The sequence below is a fragment of the Anolis sagrei genome, chromosome 1 (genome assembly GCF_037176765.1).
Source record: "Anolis sagrei isolate rAnoSag1 chromosome 1, rAnoSag1.mat, whole genome shotgun sequence".
NCBI lineage: Eukaryota > Metazoa > Chordata > Lepidosauria > Squamata > Dactyloidae > Anolis > Anolis sagrei.
This window is the reverse complement of record NC_090021.1, coordinates 144,113,750-144,131,678: the sequence shown is the minus strand read 5'-3', so window position 1 is coordinate 144,131,678 and position 17,929 is coordinate 144,113,750. Positions and strand designations below refer to the sequence as shown.

The 17,929-nt window shown below is 38.8% G+C and overlaps 2 protein-coding genes across 3 annotated transcripts; one reads left to right on the top strand and one right to left on the bottom strand.

Annotated features, from left to right (window-relative positions):
* Positions 1–1,466: 1,466 nt before the first annotated feature.
* On the bottom strand, positions 1,467–9,458 carry DNAJB9 (DnaJ heat shock protein family (Hsp40) member B9). 2 transcript variants are annotated; one of them, XM_060785922.2, is made up of 3 exons: positions 9,375–9,458; positions 3,769–3,995; positions 1,467–2,443 (listed from the first exon to the last, which is right to left on the bottom strand). In XM_060785922.2, exons 2-3 carry the CDS (start codon positions 3,983–3,985, stop codon positions 2,010–2,012), a joined length of 651 nt encoding a protein of 216 aa, XP_060641905.1. In that variant the 5' UTR covers positions 3,986–3,995; positions 9,375–9,458; the 3' UTR covers positions 1,467–2,009. The 2 variants fall into 2 exon arrangements, with proteins under 2 accessions (XP_060641905.1, XP_060641896.1); XM_060785913.2 differs by having other exon boundaries at positions 9,359–9,441.
* A 175-nt stretch (positions 9,459–9,633) lies between these two features.
* THAP5 (THAP domain containing 5) lies at positions 9,634–16,810 on the top strand. Its single transcript, XM_060785934.2, has 3 exons — positions 9,634–9,781; positions 13,752–13,941; positions 15,796–16,810. The coding sequence occupies exons 1-3, from the start codon at positions 9,699–9,701 to the stop codon at positions 16,795–16,797; spliced, it is 1,275 nt and encodes a 424-aa protein (XP_060641917.2). The 5' UTR covers positions 9,634–9,698; the 3' UTR covers positions 16,798–16,810.
* The last annotated feature ends 1,119 nt before the right edge of the window (positions 16,811–17,929 follow it).

Here is a 17,929-nt window from a genome sequence, read left to right as displayed (position 1 = left end):
CCTTAATGATCTGCTCTTGAATCTTGGCTGACTTAACTATCATTGTCTGGGTCCTTGAAGTTCGGGACACTTCCCTCCTCCAGTCTGCATGAGACTTCTCTTCTCCAAGAATTAGCAGATTATTGCTAGTGGTTTTGACATTACTTTGATTGTTCCTTCAATATACTCTTGGATATAGTTTATCTGGTTTTAGAGACTTGAATTCATTAGCCAGGTATTCCTTGACTATTTATTTACCGATTTTGGGTTGTATTCCCCCTATTGCCTCATTCACTCCATACTACTCAGATTGAACACTAATTTCATTTTGGAGAAGATTGAGACAAAGGTGTTAAGCAGTTCTGTCTTTTCCCTATCCATTAGCATTTCACCACCTTCTCCACACAGAGGCCCTACCTTTACTTGTTCTTTCTTTTTAAGTGATATAATCAAATAATCCCCTTTTTATTGTTTTTGATTTCTCTGACAAGCCTAAGCTCATTTTGACTTTCAGCCTTTTAGAACTTTTCCCTACATATGTTATTTTTTAAAATTCTTTAGTGACCTACCTCCACACACACTAGTTTCAATATATTGTTCATGTTGCTTCTAAATATTAGTTCAGTCCTGCCTATCTTCACAGGTGTAAACATTCCTGGCATATAATGCTACTTCACCCCTTTCCCTGTTGCGTCTATTTCCCTGAAATAAGTTATACCTCTCTATTACTACCGGTATATTGTAATTATAGGACTCATTCCGCCAAGTTTGTTACACTGGAAGGTTTAGAGATAAAGGACAGGATAAAGATAAAAATAAGCTGCTCAGCAGGGTCCAGTTAGCTGCTGTAGGAGTGGAGACAGGAAACAAAACTGTTATTTGGGGATTGGCTCCATGAAAAAAAAGAGTTTACCCGAACTACTTAAGTACCTGAGCTGCCATTTGTAATGTAATTTTTGTGTGTGTGTGTCAGGAGTGACTTGAGAAATTGCAAGTCGCTTCTGGTATGAGAGAATTGGCCATCTGCAAGGACGTTGCCCAGGGGATGCCCTGATGTTTTACCATCCTTGTCGGAGGCCTCTCATGTCCCCGCATGTGTAATGTAAATGAGATTGTAAGTAATCACAAAGTTAGAAAGTGATATTAAATTTAGGGTTTTTTTCTTAGCACTAGTTTACACATGTAGTTTCTGTGTACATTCTCACTGGTGCAATCTATTTATTTATTTACTGTATTTATATACTGCCTTTCTCACCCCTGAGGGGACTCAAGATGGTTTACAACATTTAAATGGCAAAAATTCAATGCCAACATACATGTAAAACAAATCATATTAAACGAAGCCTCCAACACACAAAGATTGAAGAGTAATCTGAAATGTCAGTCCAGTATGACACATCTGAGTTCCCAATAGTACATCTCCACATTTTCTGCTCCATGCCTAACAATATTTGCATCATCCATTTCTCCAAACTGAATCACAAAACTCAAAATAGGTCAAATTTTAATGTGGGATTTGGGGGAAGGGGGTTGCATTTTTAAAGTCACTACTGACAACTTGCACAAATGCGGTTTACAGTAGGTAAACACTGTGCTAGTTACAAACATCAGCTCACACAAGCATTCAATAGGTTAACACTTTTATAGAAATGGATCCTTAATAATGGTAATAAGTTCTACTGTATCACCAACTCAGCACTTCACCAAGTGTGAGGTATAAACAAAATAAGTGAGGTAATCTGGCAACATTTCTATATTTTTTTAAAGATACAACCTAACATTGTCACTTGGAGGTTTCTCCATCATATGAATATCCTATGCAGGCCAAGGAATAAATTAATGGCATCCCAACTTTGCGCTTTGTTGCACTTCTGTCAATAAGCATAAATTTAGCTATAGCTTATTTCCAGCAGATAAAGTGATTAAGCTATAAATTTCATACAGTTCGCAGAAGAACTTTTGTATTTCTGCAGCAAGAGATAGAAAGAAAAAGTAGCATTGGGCAGAACAGAAGAAAACAAACTGAAGTATTACTGTCCAGAACAGTCTGTGAATGTAGTAACCATGTTTCCTCGACGCTGAGTGACTGTTCTGCAGTGCTTACTAGATCCATGGAATTTACTTCCAGTCCGCATTGTTTGCTGGTGTGTGTCAAATCCATTGAATGAAAACATTTTCTCCATGTCCTCAAACATATCATCAAACAGTCCTGCGCCAAAAGAAAATTCTGGGAAAGAACGTCTTTGCCTGCTGTGAGCATGCTGATGACTCCGAAAGTGATTTTCAAAATGTTTCTTTGACTGTGTCTTGTGGTTTTGGCCAAACAAATCAAAGTCTTTAAACAAGTCATCAAAGTTGAAGTTAAATGGCTGTTGGAAAGTGTTGCTGTTGCTCCTTCTTCCTTCAGCATGGCCAAATTGGTCATATTCTCTACGTTTATTTTCATCAGACAATGTTTCATATGCTGGAAGAGCAAGGAAAAAAACATTTTTAAAATCTTACATTAACACAGATATCCTAGCAGATGGGATAGGCTTAACTCAGATAATGTCAAGTACAGGTTGAGTTCAAAAACTACCAAGCTGAGCCTATTTAAGGGGGCTATTTTTTTTATAAAAAAAAAATACATACCAAGGGCAAACCAGAAAAGATTAAATGAGAATGTGCTTGTGAGTGGACTAGAGAACACAGTCCAATATCCCAATCGAGCACTTCCATATTCTTTTCCAAAACAAATAGGGTAGATATTCTTTTCCAGATGAGTTCTTGATACTTGTAAATTCAATTTTAAAGAGGGCCACAATGAACCTTTAGACTATTTCCTAAACAAATACTGAAGAGATCTTTTGGGGTCTCTATTGACACCTCATCCAGTTGTGATCTTTCTTGTGCTGGATTTGCATCAATATATGATGAATGAATATGGCAAATGAATAAATAATCAGGGGTATGCATATAGTAGGCTTCATGTTCACTAAGAAATATTTACTGAGGTCAACTCAAAGTAAGGATTCAGATTTGTTCTCTCACTAGTTTCCTGAGCAATGCATTAATCTGATCCCTGTGCAATACCCGAGCACCATTGTGTTCTGAGCAGTGATCTGTATTCTTAAGACCTCATCAGATGTAAAACACTCCCCGCCCCCATTTCTAAATCATTTTATAAATGATGTACCAAGAAGCTTTTCAAATGATGCAAATATACTTCTAGCTGTCATCCATTCTGCTTTGTTTAATTAACTGTCTTTGAGTTATAGATAAATATGGGGGGAGGGGAGACAAGAGGCAGGAAGAAATCTTCTTGAGCTGCTACTGATCCACATGCAAATGGAAGAAAACACTTCAAAAACGCATGGGACACAATCTATCACATTCACCCATTTCATTTCAGTGACATTGAGCAATGGGTGGTTTGGTCCCAAGCACTGATACTTCAATTCTTTTCCCAGATCCGATTGATTGAATGAATGTAACAAAGAAGTTGTGTAAATGAAAAATGCCACCATCACTTGAATGTTTCTGATTTCAAAGTTTTCAAATTAACAAAAAGGAAAATAATGTGGAATGGGCAGGGATTGCACTAACTCGTGTGATAGTTCAGAACACAGGGCAGAACAGGAGAAAGGCTGAGAAACATACAGCATTTGATTGGATTTGTAAAATGGTCCCAGATCTTTCCGCAACTCATGATGAGGTTCTTAGAAAGCAGGATTCGTATATTCAGACCAATTTTCCTTTCCATAATCTAGACAATGAATCCGGAATAAAATTTAATTGGATTCTGCCTACCTTCTGCAATTTCTCGGAATTTTGCTTCTGCTCCAGGACTTTTGTTTTTATCTGGATGGTATTTCATCGCTAGTTTGTGAAATGCCTTCTTGATTTGTCTGTCAGATGCATTTTTGGGAACACCAAGGATGTCATAGTAGCTTTCTGTAGCCAATATTAATTCTGTTATCATTAAAATACAAAGTGCAAATATGTAGGCAGACTGTGTAGTAGCCATGGCAAGACACCTGAGGGGAAAACAGAGGCAATCCAGTTATTATTTTGCAACATAATACACGTATTTGCTTAAATTAATATTTGTGTATACAGAATAGTTAAAGAAAAGGTTTTCCTTTCTGAGGTGGTTACAAATTCACATGATCCAACATGTTCTCTTGAGTGGGCAATGTTTTTCTATAAACATCTAATTTTTTTTCCAGAACCGCTTCTTAATCTGTACTTTAGTTTATTTTTGTGTAACTTACTCTATATAACATCCAAGTGAGTAGGTTTCTACTTCCTCAGTAATTACTACATAACCTTATGGTGTATTGAACTGCTTTTTCTGTCAATTTGTTGTAAACATAATGTTTTGGTGCTTAATTTGTAAACTTATAACATAAATTGATGTTTAATAGGCTTTCCCCTAATCCCTCCTTATTATCCAACATTTTCACTTATCCAACGTTCTGCCAGCCTGTTTACGTTGGATAAGCGAGACTCTACTATTAATGTCTTTGCTGGAACACAACTCTACCAGTACCATTTTTGCAAATTACTACTCGAGCCCAAACATGCCTGTTTGGAATTTTGTTCCACAGAAACTATAGCAGGAATGAATGAGAAGCAAATAAAATTTCTTTTTCAATGCACAGAGTTTTTCCCTTCCTTTCTCCCATTATTTCCTGTCCCATCAGATCTCTCTTTTTTTAATCAAGGGTCTACAAACACATGTCAGACCAGGAGTTTCCTCTGCATGGAAGCTTTCCATTTTTCCCTATGATTCCTACTTATGCATACAGCTTAACAGGGAACAGAAACTTATCTTCAGATGTGTGATTTTTCACACAAGGAAAGCACTAAGAGAGGAGAGATGGCTAGGTAATCCCCTGCTCATTCGATCAAGAAAGAGTAGCGAGTAGCAGCCTATTCTTTTGAAAAATGTTCTTTGGTTTCAAGTTACATTGTGCCATTGTTAAAAGTGCACATAAAGACAAGGTGTCTACCATACATTTCAGCAAGCCAATCCAGTAGCATGTCCTTAATGTCCAGTTTTTAAATGCACATAGTTAAATAATACAAAACACAGAATTAAATTGAATAAGGGCAGTAGAAATTCAACTGTTGTGCTTCCTAATTTGAAACTGGTTTTAGAACTACAACAGTCGCATGTTGATGAGCATGGAGATAACTGATTATAGTGCTTTTAATCCCAATTGGCTGGACATTTTTAAAAGATGGTTCTATGGCATATGGTTTGCCCTACAGGCATTTAGTGTTTGCAAGGTTCTGTTTTTCCTCCTATACTAAAAAACACCTAAATGAAACCAGTAGAAAGAGTAACTGAAGTTCAGTGCCATGAACATGCTGGCAGCCAGCTCTTACTCTACTTTAGCGAGGATGCCAAAGACTCTGTGGAAATTCTGAACTGGCACCTACAGTGATAGATTGAATGTGGACCAAAAAGAGTGAGTCTTAAACCAGACAGGATGGAAATAGTACTACAAATCGGAACAATGAGACATCTCTGGAAGTATTTTGGATAACAGTGTTCAATGCTCTTTGAACAGATCTGTATTCCATCTGAAGGACCAGGTTCACAGCTTAGGGGTGATCAGGTGGCTGGTTGGTACACAAACAGTATTCCCTGTAGGATAGGCCAATCGAGTCATAGTTACACAATATCCACCTAAGAGTTATTGCTAAATATTATAACCAAAGTGCTTCAGAAAAGATTTAGAAAATGTTATGGCTAGAAAAATCTCTGCGGCCCACTTTTCTGACCCTTGGTTAAACTCTCTCCTGGTTTTATTATTTCTTTTTAGCACTCATTTGAGGTGCTGAATACAGACAGTCCCCAAGCTATAAACAAGATAGGTTCTGCAGGTTTGTTAAGTTGAATTTGATTCTAAGTAAAAAAAAGAGGTACACTTTAAAGTATAACTCCAGCCAAATATATATGGATAGCTATACATATATATTAGCTATGGAAGGGATGACAACCCTGTGGTGTTTGTTTTGCTGTCTGTGCCCCTGTTCAGAAGATTTCATTGCACTTTCTGTTCCTGTGATAATTGGATTTTGAAAAATTTGGCTTGTTGAGGAAACAAGGATTTGTGATACAGCTACAGTGGAGGAACCTTTCTCTCATGACAACTCTTTCAGGAGTGAAATTCCATTCCAAGGGATGGATTCCTCTCACTTTCCGTTGTCTCACCCCCATTTGTAACTATGAGTCATTTGTAACTCGGGAACGGCCTTTACAAACTTACATAAGGGTTCCAAATGCAGACAGAATGCGCATGCACAAGTCTACTTAAAGGGTGTGAATGTTTCCTGAAAATCTGCATCCTCTAAGGGACCTTTAAGTAATAGGACTGCCTTCTCTAGCCCCATCAGCGTGACTACGCTGATTCTACAATTCTCTTTAGAGGCCACGTCAATGTTGTCTAGCCAGATATATTTGTATATGTTTTAAATCTTGCAGATTTTGGTTCCTGCTTTAACTCATACATGCTACCTCTCTATACATTTCACTAATGTAAATAATTATAGGGAGGCTTTTTGGGATGAGAAAGAATGAGAAAAATAAATATATCCAAATAAAAACATAATACAACTGATTAGGCCACAGAATTACCTGACAAAAAAATCAGAACTAGCATAAAATAGTCTATTCTTCTAATATTTGCTGAAAACCTTTGAATCCCTGCATAAGACTATTTTGCAAAAATACTTCTCCACATACAAGTGATATGACATATTCATTATTTACACAGTGGGTTGGATCCACGTTGAGTCATACTTGAAGCTATGCTGAAGTCAAACGTGTCACTGTCATAATTCAGTTAAATAACATTTAAGACTACATTCAATTGATTGTGCTTATGTCACTCTACTGATGTGGTTTCCCATCAAATGACAGCTAAGCCCAACCCTATTCAACTTCCAAAGTCAGAAAAGGTGACATGTATGTATAGGATTTCATTACAATTTAAAAAAATAAATAAATAGAAAATGACCATCTAGATACTAGAGTAAGTGAAATTCTACAAAAGGACCTTTCGCTTTTTTCTTTTTCTGTTCTAGTCTCAAAAAGTCCACATTAAACATGTGCAACTACACGAGACAATTAGCTTGCAGTCATTTGTACATATATCCTTCACACTTCCTGTGTGAGATAGGCCAGTTTCACAATGGGTACCTAGACATTAAGCCTCAATACACAATGCAAAATATTAATTTACAATAAAAAAAGTTCAGACAAATCAAACCGTGTATGGATGAAGTATGAGTTGAATTCCATATATACTCATGTATAAGGGGAAGACAGGGTTTCAGATCAAAACTATGGATTTTGATATGACCTGTATATAAATTAAGGTTCATTTTGTGGAGAGGGGAAGGCACCAATTCCACTTCAGGGGGCCTCTGCCAGCTGTTGCCACCCATTCCCTACCCAGACATTTAAAAGGGTCAGGAGCAGCAATGTGGTGGAGAGAGTAGAACCTTTCAGTGCCTCTTTGGCCCCTTCCACACTGCCCCTATATCCCAGAATCTGATTCCAGATAATCTTTTTATCCCAGATTATCTGGCAATTGAGCCTCATATAATTCAGTTCAAAGCAGATAATCTGAAATCAGATCCTGGGATATAGGGCAGTACAGAAGGGGCCTTTGATGTCCCCTTTGGAAAGACTAAAGTCTCTACTTTTATCACTCTGTTCTGAAAAGTGTCTGTGTTTATATACAAGTGGCAAGGTACAAAACTCCACCTGACAAGTGGATAAGTCAAACAAGCTTTTGGGGTTTGGTTTTTTTTAATTAAAATTTCTAGACTTATGCATGCATGTGTAAAGTATCATACACTGTAATTCTTGGGTCCAAATAACTGATCAGGACACACACCAGGCAGTCTTGATAAGACAGAAAGTAGATGTTGGATTGGGGGGGGGGGGGAGAGATATTATCAAACTGAAAGAAGAGCTGAAAGAATAACTGGGAAAGTAATAGAACTAGGACTTGAAAACCTGGGTCCAAATAACTAAGCCCACATCTTGATAAGACAGAAAGAATGTGTTTGATTTGGGGGGGGGGGGGGGTCAAACTGAAAACTGAGGTCCCTGCCACATTGCAATATAAAGTTATCTGCTTTATTTATTTATTTATTATACTTGTATACCGCCCCTCTAGGCCAGAGGTGACTCAAGGCAGTTTACATTTGGCCATCAATGGCCCACAAGATAAAATACAGTCAAAAACAATTACATATAGTATAAACCGTATAAAAATAATAAACAATTAAAATCATAAAATACAGTTCTCAGCGTCTCATCATTAAAATCATTTTCCATCGCATCGTCCTGTTGTTCCATTACTCTCAACTAATCAGTTATACTGTGTCTGAAAATACCTGCTTGAACAGCCAGGTCTTAACTCTCTTTTGAAATGTCAGGAGGGAGGGGGCCAATCTAACGTCCCTAAGAGGGTGTTCCATAGCTGGGGGGGGGGGGGGGGAGGGGCACTGCTGAGAAGGCCCTGTCTCTCGTTCCCGCCAAGCAGTGTAGATTGAGATAATCCTGTTCAAAGCAGATATTTTATTTATTTATTTATTTATTCAACTTTTATACCGCTACTCGCAATTTGGCTCGGAGCGGTTTACAGAAACAGATTAAAACAATACCATTAGCTTTAAAATGAGCATAACAATAACAATAGGCAGCGAGAACAGGCATAGCCCGGATCGTTCACCCATCAAAAGCTTGTCGGAAGACAAAAGTTTTACAGGCTTTCCAAAAAGCAGGTAGGTCTCGGATGGTTCGAGTTTCAACCGGCAAGGCATTCCATAAATAAGGGGCCACAATCGAGAAGGCTCTATGCTTACTTTACTTACTTACAATTTATTTAATACACTACCAATATATTACACTACTAGTATGATATAACGTCATTGTACTATATAATAAGTTGTAGATTTCTGGAATACACTATATTACAACACTGTTAATGTTGTATATCTTAGTATTATTACATTAGTATTATTACATTACAATGTTCTCATTAGTTCTGAATCCCTTTGGGGAGCTAGGGCGGTATATAAATCAAGCTTTATTATTATTATTATTATTATTTCAGAAGATCTGAACGTTCCTGAATTCTGGTAGTCACCAACTTGGCCTGAGAAGAAATATGAACAGCAAACAAGAATGGCAATGAGAAGCACAGCCAGGCCCAGCTTAGTCTCTCTTGCTCTATAACTGACAGGAAAAAGGGGTCTCTGGCGTTGTAATGCTGAGGGAATTAATCCTATTAGTACAGTCCTATTTCCCCTTCACTCAGAGTGTTTCGTCCAAGCGAAGGCCGAGAAGCCTTCGGAGCGGCGCTCGACTTACCCACGCCCTCACTCACCTCCTCCGTTCGCTGCCTTCGACTTCCCGCGACGTTCTTCTGCTCTCCTTATATAGCCTCGGCGCTGCTCCACGAAGCGCTCCCTGATTGGCCGCGGGGAGTCACGCGGCGCGGCCGATTGGGGCGCACGTGGAAGGCTGTTGTTGCCCCGCGCGCAGTGACGCCGCCTGCGCCACTTCCGGAGAAAGGAGAGAGGGATTGGGGGTCTCTTCTCCCGGAAGCGGAAGCGTGCTTGTGCCATTGGCTGAGGCGAAGGAAAGTGGGCGGGGCCGGAGAAAGGGACAGGGGAAAGGGCTGGCTGGCTGCGGAGGAGTCCTGCTCGCCATGCCTCGCTACTGCGCGGCCGCCTGTTGCAGGAACCGAGCAGGGCAGAGCGCTCGCGACCAGCGCAGGCTCAGCTTCTACCCGTGAGTGGCCACGCCCCCTTTCCTCGAGGGAGGAAGGACGGAGGGAGGGTGGGTCTCCTCTGTGCTGCACTTGAACTTGCCTCAGTGGTGGGGTTGTAGTCTGGTGAGGCACCTGTCCTCTTGGCCTGAGAAGGTTAAGAGGGCCTTGTGAAAGGACAATCACTACGATTCCACAGCTCTGAGTTAATGCTTTCTGGTTAGTAGACAATAGCTAAAGGGCCAGACTAGGATAGGACAGACTGAAGCAAATTTGTACTCTGCCTCGAAGGCCAATGTTTGTTTCAGTTTGAGGTAGGAAACATAGCTGCTTGGAGGATAAACTGGATAAGAAGACAACTTTGGGTGCACTTTTGAACATAAAATCATAATAAACAATGCATGATAGCGCTATCAAGGAATGTGAGTATCAACACTTTCCTCCCAGAAATAAATCATTATATAGTTTTTTTAAAAAAAAACCCCACACACAAACACTTGTTGTTCATTCGTTCAGTCATCTCCGACTCTTCGTGACCTCATGGACCAGCCCACGCCAGAGCTCCCTGTCGGCCGTCACCACCCCCAGCTCCTTCAAGGTCAGTCCAGTCACTTCAAGGATGCCATCCATCCATCTTGCCCTTGGTCGGCCCCTCTTCCTTTTGCCTTTCATTTCCCCCTTGTCTTCTCTAAGCTTTCCTGTCTTCTCATGATGTGGCCAAAGTACTTCATCTTTGTCTCTACTATCCTTCTCTCATTTAGCAGTCAGGCTTTATTTCCTTAAGTATAGACTGGTTGGATCTTCTCACGGTCCAAGGCACTCTCAGAACTTTCCTCCAACACCACAGTCAGGCATGTAGCTTCAGCCCCCCCCCCCCCGAAATTCTGATGGTGGTCCGCGAGAAGGCCTTACTGGTACATTATTTAAACTGTTATGTTTATTCATGTCATGATCTGATCACCATGCTCAATATATCCCATATGCATGGGGGTATTGGGGTAACAATACAAAGGTTTGCAAGGGTAGACCCTCTTTCACTCAGACTCAGCCCCCCCCCCAACCAACCCCCACCCCCATCAAAATCCTGGCGGGCCTGACAACAGTTCAAAAGCATCTATCTTCCTTTGCTCAGCCTTCCCTATGATCCAGCTCTCACATCCATAGGTGACTATGGGGAATACCATTGCTTTAACTATGCAGATCTTCTTTGCCAGTGTGATGTCTCTACTCGTAACTATTTTATCAAGATTGGACATTGCTCTCCTCCCAATAAAAATGTAATGTTCATTTGTGGGATTAACATAACTCAAAAACCACTGGATGAATTGATACCAAATTTGGACACAATACACCTATCAGGTGTATTGTGTAAAAGACACAAAAAAAAAAAACCCCAGCAGAATGGACTTAAAAAACCCCAAAATAAACTATATATACATATACACATACACTCATATACATACAGACACACACACACACATATATATATGTAAACACACATATATAAACATATACACAAATAGAAAGATAGATAGATGTGTATATATGCATGTGTGCATGTGTGTGTGTATATTTATTATTTCTGTGTTTATATGTTTATATATATATATATATATATATATAGTGTATATGTGCATGCTTGTGTATATATATGTATGTATGTGTATGTGTGCATGTGTATATGTATGTATATTTGTGTGTGTATGTGTATATATGTGTGTGTCTGTATGTATGTCTGCATGTGTATATGTATATGAGTGTATGTGTGTATGTATATATAGTTTATTTTGGGGGGTTTTAAGTCCGTTCTGCTGGGTTTTTGTCTGTGTGTGTGTCTTTTTAGGGGTGATGGACACTCTTTGGCTTGATAGGTGTATTGTGCCCAAATTTGGTGTCAATTTGTCCAGTGGTTTTTGAGTTATATTAATCCCACAAACGAACATTACATTTTTATTTATATAGATTTATTTAGAACTTTTATATCCCGTTCTCCTCTACCTCCGTGGAGGGACTCAGAACGGCTAACAGCAGCAAAAATTCATGATCTAGGTTAATACCATTGCTGATGGTTGGGCAATGAAACAGGATGGGAAACTTTCAGTTGTAAAGATGGGAGTAAAGTGTGATAAGAGGTAGGAGTTCTGAACATGATTGCTGGCTTATGTTCAGAGTTCCCTCCTTTCAGGACATTTCCACCTCTTTGGCCCTGGAACATGTGATGAGCTCCATGCCTCTCCATGCTTAAAAAAGAGACTGAAGTGTCCTAAGAGGGGGGAAATTTTCAATGTGATGAGCTTGATTGCCAAAGTTCCCTCCTGGAACCAAACCCCAGCAGATCCTCATTGTCCACTGTGAATAAACAAACATAGAATGAGACACTGCAATTTTGATGGCAATTGTGTTTCTCCTCCCTGCCTAAGGAGTTAAACCTTAGAAGTTACAGTAGGGATAACTGGAACAAACACATTCCTCAACTGGTGCCCTTTCACACTACATATTTGCAGTGCTATTATTACACTTTACTATGACATGTCCTATGAAACACTAGGGATTTGCAGGAGGAATGAGGAGGGGCATTTAGCATCCTTAGCCAAGAAGCTCCTTTGAGCAAACAATGAAGTATAGGATCCCTTAGTATGTGAAGTGCCATAATTGTGTTGAATGAAAGGGTCCTGGATCTTTGAACATCTGCTGTTCTATGCATACACTCATTATTGCATCTAGTAAAAAAACCCCAAAAAACCATACACACAAACATACTAATATACTCAGAATTGCCTGGGTGTTGTTGGAACTGTTGCCCACCTCCTTTCTCCCTTGTCCAGCTCTGAGAAGGCCTACCTCACAATGTGTCCATAGCAACACACTGTCAACAGTGGTCATCCTCTCCTTGTGGGTCTTTCTTTCTTCCTTTTCCCTCATACACCTTTACCTTCACTCCCTGTTTTCTTTATTTCCTTGCTTTCCTTTATACACCTCCCCTTGTTTCATTTCTCTTCCCTTTTTACTCTTCCCTTCTTTTTATTTCTTCTCTTTTTCATTCATGTCTTTCTTTCCTTCTATCCCCTCATAACTTTCCCCCTTTTCCCCTTTCTTTTTCTTTCTTCCCCTTCCTTCCTTCCTTCCTTCCTTCTTTCCCTTCCTTCCCTTCATACACAGGGCACTTAGCAGCAACTAATCTACTTCACTCCCATTGTTTCCCAGTCACATGATAGAGGGTCACTTCACCTAGCCACAGCCAATCTACTTTGTTCCTTTTCTTTCCCCCCACTCTGGGCCCAAAAGGGGTGGGATTTTTTTAGTTCAAACTCTTCAATTATTTTCGGTTGGATAATGGAGGGTATGTATGTTTGCCAAGTTTGATCTAGATCAGGAAAAACACAATTCAGGTACAACGTAGCTATAAAACAATGTAAACAGATTTATGCAAATATGAACTCTAGAATAAATGTTATGGAACTGAACCCAAGAAGATAAGAACCAGAAGATAAGAACCAGAGCATTGGACCATAAATGAAAAACGTTTTCCCCCTTATCGTTTCCCCTTATCTGTTTCTTCTGCAGTTCCCTTCCCTTCTATTGAGGAAATTCATCCTTAGATGCGCAGATCTGTCCTAACCTGGTTTAGTCACTACAGAATTTTTGTGCTCTTTGGCTTTTGGCTGATCAATTACCCAAAGTACAATTTTCTCCAAAACCTAATTGTTGTTAAATTTCAACATTCCCAAGTTTAAGTTTTTTGAATAAAAGCTGGAAAGTTGCCTTGAACAGGCAGGATTACCTTTAATATATATGTGTCACTGTGACCATTTTATGCTTATATTGTTTTGTTAATTTTATGTTTATGTTGTTTACTCTGTATGTATTGATGATGTTACTTGGAAACCGCTCTGAGTCCCCTTGGGGAGTGGTATATAAATAAAGTGTTGTTGTTGCAAACAATACTTTGTCTGAACACAATGCTCTGTTTTTTGTACAAATCTTTTGAAGCAGATTTCCTCTTCACGATAAGGAAAGGTTAGAGAAATGGTTACGGAATATGAAGCGTGACTCTTGGACTCCCAGCAAGCACCAAGTCCTCTGCAGCGATCATTTTACACCAGATTCTCTTGACGTGCGATGGGGGATTCGATATTTGAAAACAACTGCCGTCCCAACTATTTTTTCATCATCTGACAATCAAGTAAGAGAATACATTAAGTGTTAGAAATATGAGAAACAACAAAGATTGTTTCCTAGTGGGAATGTTAGTTGAATTTGATACATTAGAATTAGAGCTCTTCCTAAATTATTTAGAAAATACAGAAAGAGATTAGGAGCTGAGTTATATTATCTTCTTTTTCTTTCTTTTTTTTAAACTTATGTCAAATGTTTCTTTGATGTAATCAAATCAGCACAAGTTAGTGTTTCCCACCAACGCGAGGAGCAGAAACTTTCACAGGCTTTTCAGTTTTTCACTTTGGCACAGCCTTTGTAGGTGCCTTTGTTGTGGAAGGTACAGTCTTCTTAGTTGCCTGCTTAGCCTTCTTTGCTTCCTTGGCAGCCCTAATAGCCTGTTCCCATTGAGCTTTTCACACCTTAGATTATTTTCTTAAACAGTGCAGTAGTTAAGAGGGGATTTCACAGGACCAACATTTGCACCAGGCAACAAAAAGAATATTTTGAAATTGTCATAATTTTGCATTGTCATAGATCAGTGAGATGCAATTAGTAGTCTTTTATTTCCACTTGATAAATAAAAAGGCACATTAAATTTAGATGTTTCTTATTTAAAAAAAAAAAACCTTGAGATTTTTTTCAGTAGCCAGAAATAATTCAACTGAATTGTATGAATTGTGGAGAAATCAAAGTGACTCTACAGTGGTACTTTTATGTCAAAGCCAAATAAATGTAAAGCTTTTCATTTATTATTATAATACTCTTATGTTTTGTAAGACATAACAGCACAAGCACTATGAAGAGTTTGCATAGTCACTGTGAGAGCCATACACAAAAATTGGGCAACTGAAGACTGGCAGATTGAATAAGTTAATTATGAATTTGTTTTGTCATTTAATATTAAATCTACTCCAGTCCAGTTTGTCTCAAATTCTGTTTACTGTGTTATCACTGGCTGCATATGCCTTCCTAAACCTTTTATTTAAATTGACACACCTCTCTTCGGGACTCCACTGCTGTTGAATTTGCTGCCACAGTTGTGGCAGAAAAAATAACTACTATTCCATTACATCTGTTATCAAATGCAGCCAAAACAAGAATGAAATAAGATGTCTAAGTCACCTGTCATTTGTTGCCCTATTCAGGGCTATAGCCTCCTAGACTAAGGTTATCCCTCTGGAATTTGTTCTTCTACCTTACCACGTATTACTGTCTTTTGTAGACATTTTTCATGATATTGTCCAAAGTACAACAGTCTTGATATAGTCATCTTTGCTTCTAGGGAAAGAACAGACTTGATTTGCTCTAAGACCCATTTATTTAGTAGTCCACAATATCCATGGAATTCTCCTTCAAGAGCACATTTTAAATCAGTTGATTTTTTTTCTATCAGATTTCTTCTGTCTGGCTTTCACAGTCATACATAGATATTGGAAATACAGAAGCACAAATAATATGTTTTTACTCTTCAGGATCTTACCAAGTTCCCTTTTAGCTGCCCTTCCAAGGCCTAATCTTCTCATCACAGTCAATGATTAATGGCTGAACCAAGGCATAGAAAATCGATCTTAGCTTCTTGCAGGTAGGCTTGAAATAGTCCATGGAAATTAAGAAGCGTTTGCTTTTAACTACTATATCACACGGGCTATGTGTAACTGTGTCTGTTACAGAAGAAAATATTGTTATGGGGACAACTTAAATTCCTTTTGAGCAGAAAACCTATTACTATCATGTCACAGTAAGTATTATTGACCACAGGAGGGCTTGTTTTTCAAAAAGCATTTGTAAAACTGTACTGTAAAATAGAGTAGGTGAAAGATTCACTCTGCAATGTGTTATGCTTGGAGCCTTCTGTAATCAAATCATTTCTATCTTCTAGGAAAAAGGACTTTCCAAGAAAAAAATGGAAGCAATGCAAGGTGCCTATACAAATATGGTGAATATATATTCTAAGCCTTGCTCACCAAAGAGAAATAATATAACTGAAGAAAGCCTATCTAGAAAAGCACCTTGTATAACCTCAAACATGTCTTCAGGAAAAGAAAGGCTACTTCAGAATACAATCAAAATGGAAAGGGACATTACAGATCCATTTAATTCTGTTAGACAGGATACAGTGCAAGGAAGTTCTATCCTAATTGCAACAGATTTGCATGATGCAGAGACCATTGATTTCTGCTCACCAGAAACCAGTAACTCTGCAGAGAACCTCGCCAGTGGTAGAACCACAGTTTTGCAATCTTCAGTTCATGATCTTCGCTCCTGTCTGGAACCTGCCTTGGATTCTAAAGCCACCATTTTGCAAGCTGCACATCTTGAACACTTGGAGTCCTTCCTGGAATGTAATAGCATCACTATACCAATGAATGAGCTTTCATCCAATCAACTGGACTCTCTTCTTTCAGGCTGTGCAGTGGAGGTGCAAGAAATGAACGAGAACTCGGTGTTGTTTCACACTGTGTCAAAAACTTTAGAACAATTCAACGGAGATAAAGAGTCTGTCATTGCCATTATAGTTCCTTCTGAGGGCTCAAGTGCTCCCTTGCTGTTAGAGGGTTCCTTCTTACCAGCAGAACAAGAATTTGTTAACGGAGAGGCTACACAGTCTGTATGCATCACCGATTGCAGCAGCACTGACGTGTTACAAACTGAGCATTCATACTGTAGGCAAGACACAGACCAGGAACAACTCTGGCAAAAAATTGCAAAGCTGCACTCCAAAATAGAACTTCTGGAAGTACAAGAGAGGAAAACACTGAGCAGACTCAGATCTCTAGAAGCACTGATTGCAAGCCTCAAGCAAGAGAATCTCCTTTCTGAAGAGAAGCTCAAAATTGTAGAAAACTGTTTCACAACATTTGAAGTTACCATGATACAATAAAAAAATTAAAGTAGTTCTTTTAGTGGTTTACTATTTCTAGCTGGCTTTCTCTTTTTTTCTTCATTCATATAGGATCTGATTGATTTGTGGCCTTGGGTCCACAAATTTAGGGAGCAGACTCCCACTAACTGATATCCGACAGGTAGAATGGCAGAGGGAGGAATGTCTGAAGAAATAATAATAATACTAATAATCTTTATTTATACCCCGCCACCATCTCCGCAAAGGGGACTCGGGGCGGCATACATGAGGCCAAGCCCAGAAATCCATTACAATACAGTAACAAAAATGTATGGCAATATCATAATAAAATAGAATGAGACAAGCATAAAATATAAAAAACAATACAAAATAATACAATACAAAATCAAACACAATCACAATGAGTGGGCTACATGTGTAAAATACCCTTTCCTTGCATCTCCCTGCCCCCCACCCCCCAATTTACTTCAGGGTATTGGTGGACCAGACAGGCAATTAAATGACCTCTATGGACTTCAACACTAATTCAATACCACTGATTTCTAGTTACTTGAACTGGCCACTAAGACCTTGGCTATACAAAAATAAGTATAACTCAGTGTTCATTGTGTTTGTTAAGGTATGTTTTGAAATGTAGTGAAGCCTGGGGCTATGCAGGTTTACTTGACATTAGTAAATACATTCAGTTCAGTAAAGCTTACATTTAAGGAAATTGCTGTGTCAACTCTCATGGAGGCAAGAGGAACCCCTTCTGCCACAATGCTTTCTAGGCCGAACTTTTGACTAATGGTACTGCATAAAATAATGCCATCTTCAGCATGTTGACTCAGGGAAATCACATTGAGTTCTGTAGAGCTTAATTCTTAGCTGGTTTTCTTAGAATTGCTTCCCACATCTCATTAGATGTCATTAATTTTAACTTCTCATGGGTAGGCTGAAATAGTCCATGGAAGTTATAAGGCATTTACTTCCAAACAAAAGGGAAAGCATCAAAATTATATGAGCTTTAAGCCATCTTAAATCCAATATTGGTGGAAAGTGTGATATAAATTAAATAATGTTAACAATAAATATGTCAGACTCTTAATACTATTATTCCTGAAGACAAAACAAAATGCTTCAGCTGGCTTGACTGATCGGACTATTGAAG

What these genes read in the sequence shown, in the direction of transcription:
- DNAJB9 (XM_060785922.2), bottom strand. Translation starts at nt 3,985, where the DNA reads ATGGCTACTACACAGTCTGCCTACATATTTGCACTTTGTATTTTAATG. An exon ending in ATTCCGAGAAATTGCAGAAG is followed by an intron (nt 2,444 to 3,768) that starts GTAGGCAGAATC and finishes TTGCTCTTCCAG; the next exon opens with CATATGAAACATTGTCTGAT.
- THAP5 (XM_060785934.2), top strand. Translation starts at nt 9,699, where the DNA reads ATGCCTCGCTACTGCGCGGCCGCCTGTTGCAGGAACCGAGCAGGGCAG. An exon ending in CGCAGGCTCAGCTTCTACCC is followed by an intron (nt 9,782 to 13,751) that starts GTGAGTGGCCAC and finishes CTTTTGAAGCAG; the next exon opens with ATTTCCTCTTCACGATAAGG. An exon ending in TTTCATCATCTGACAATCAA is followed by an intron (nt 13,942 to 15,795) that starts GTAAGAGAATAC and finishes TCTATCTTCTAG; the next exon opens with GAAAAAGGACTTTCCAAGAA.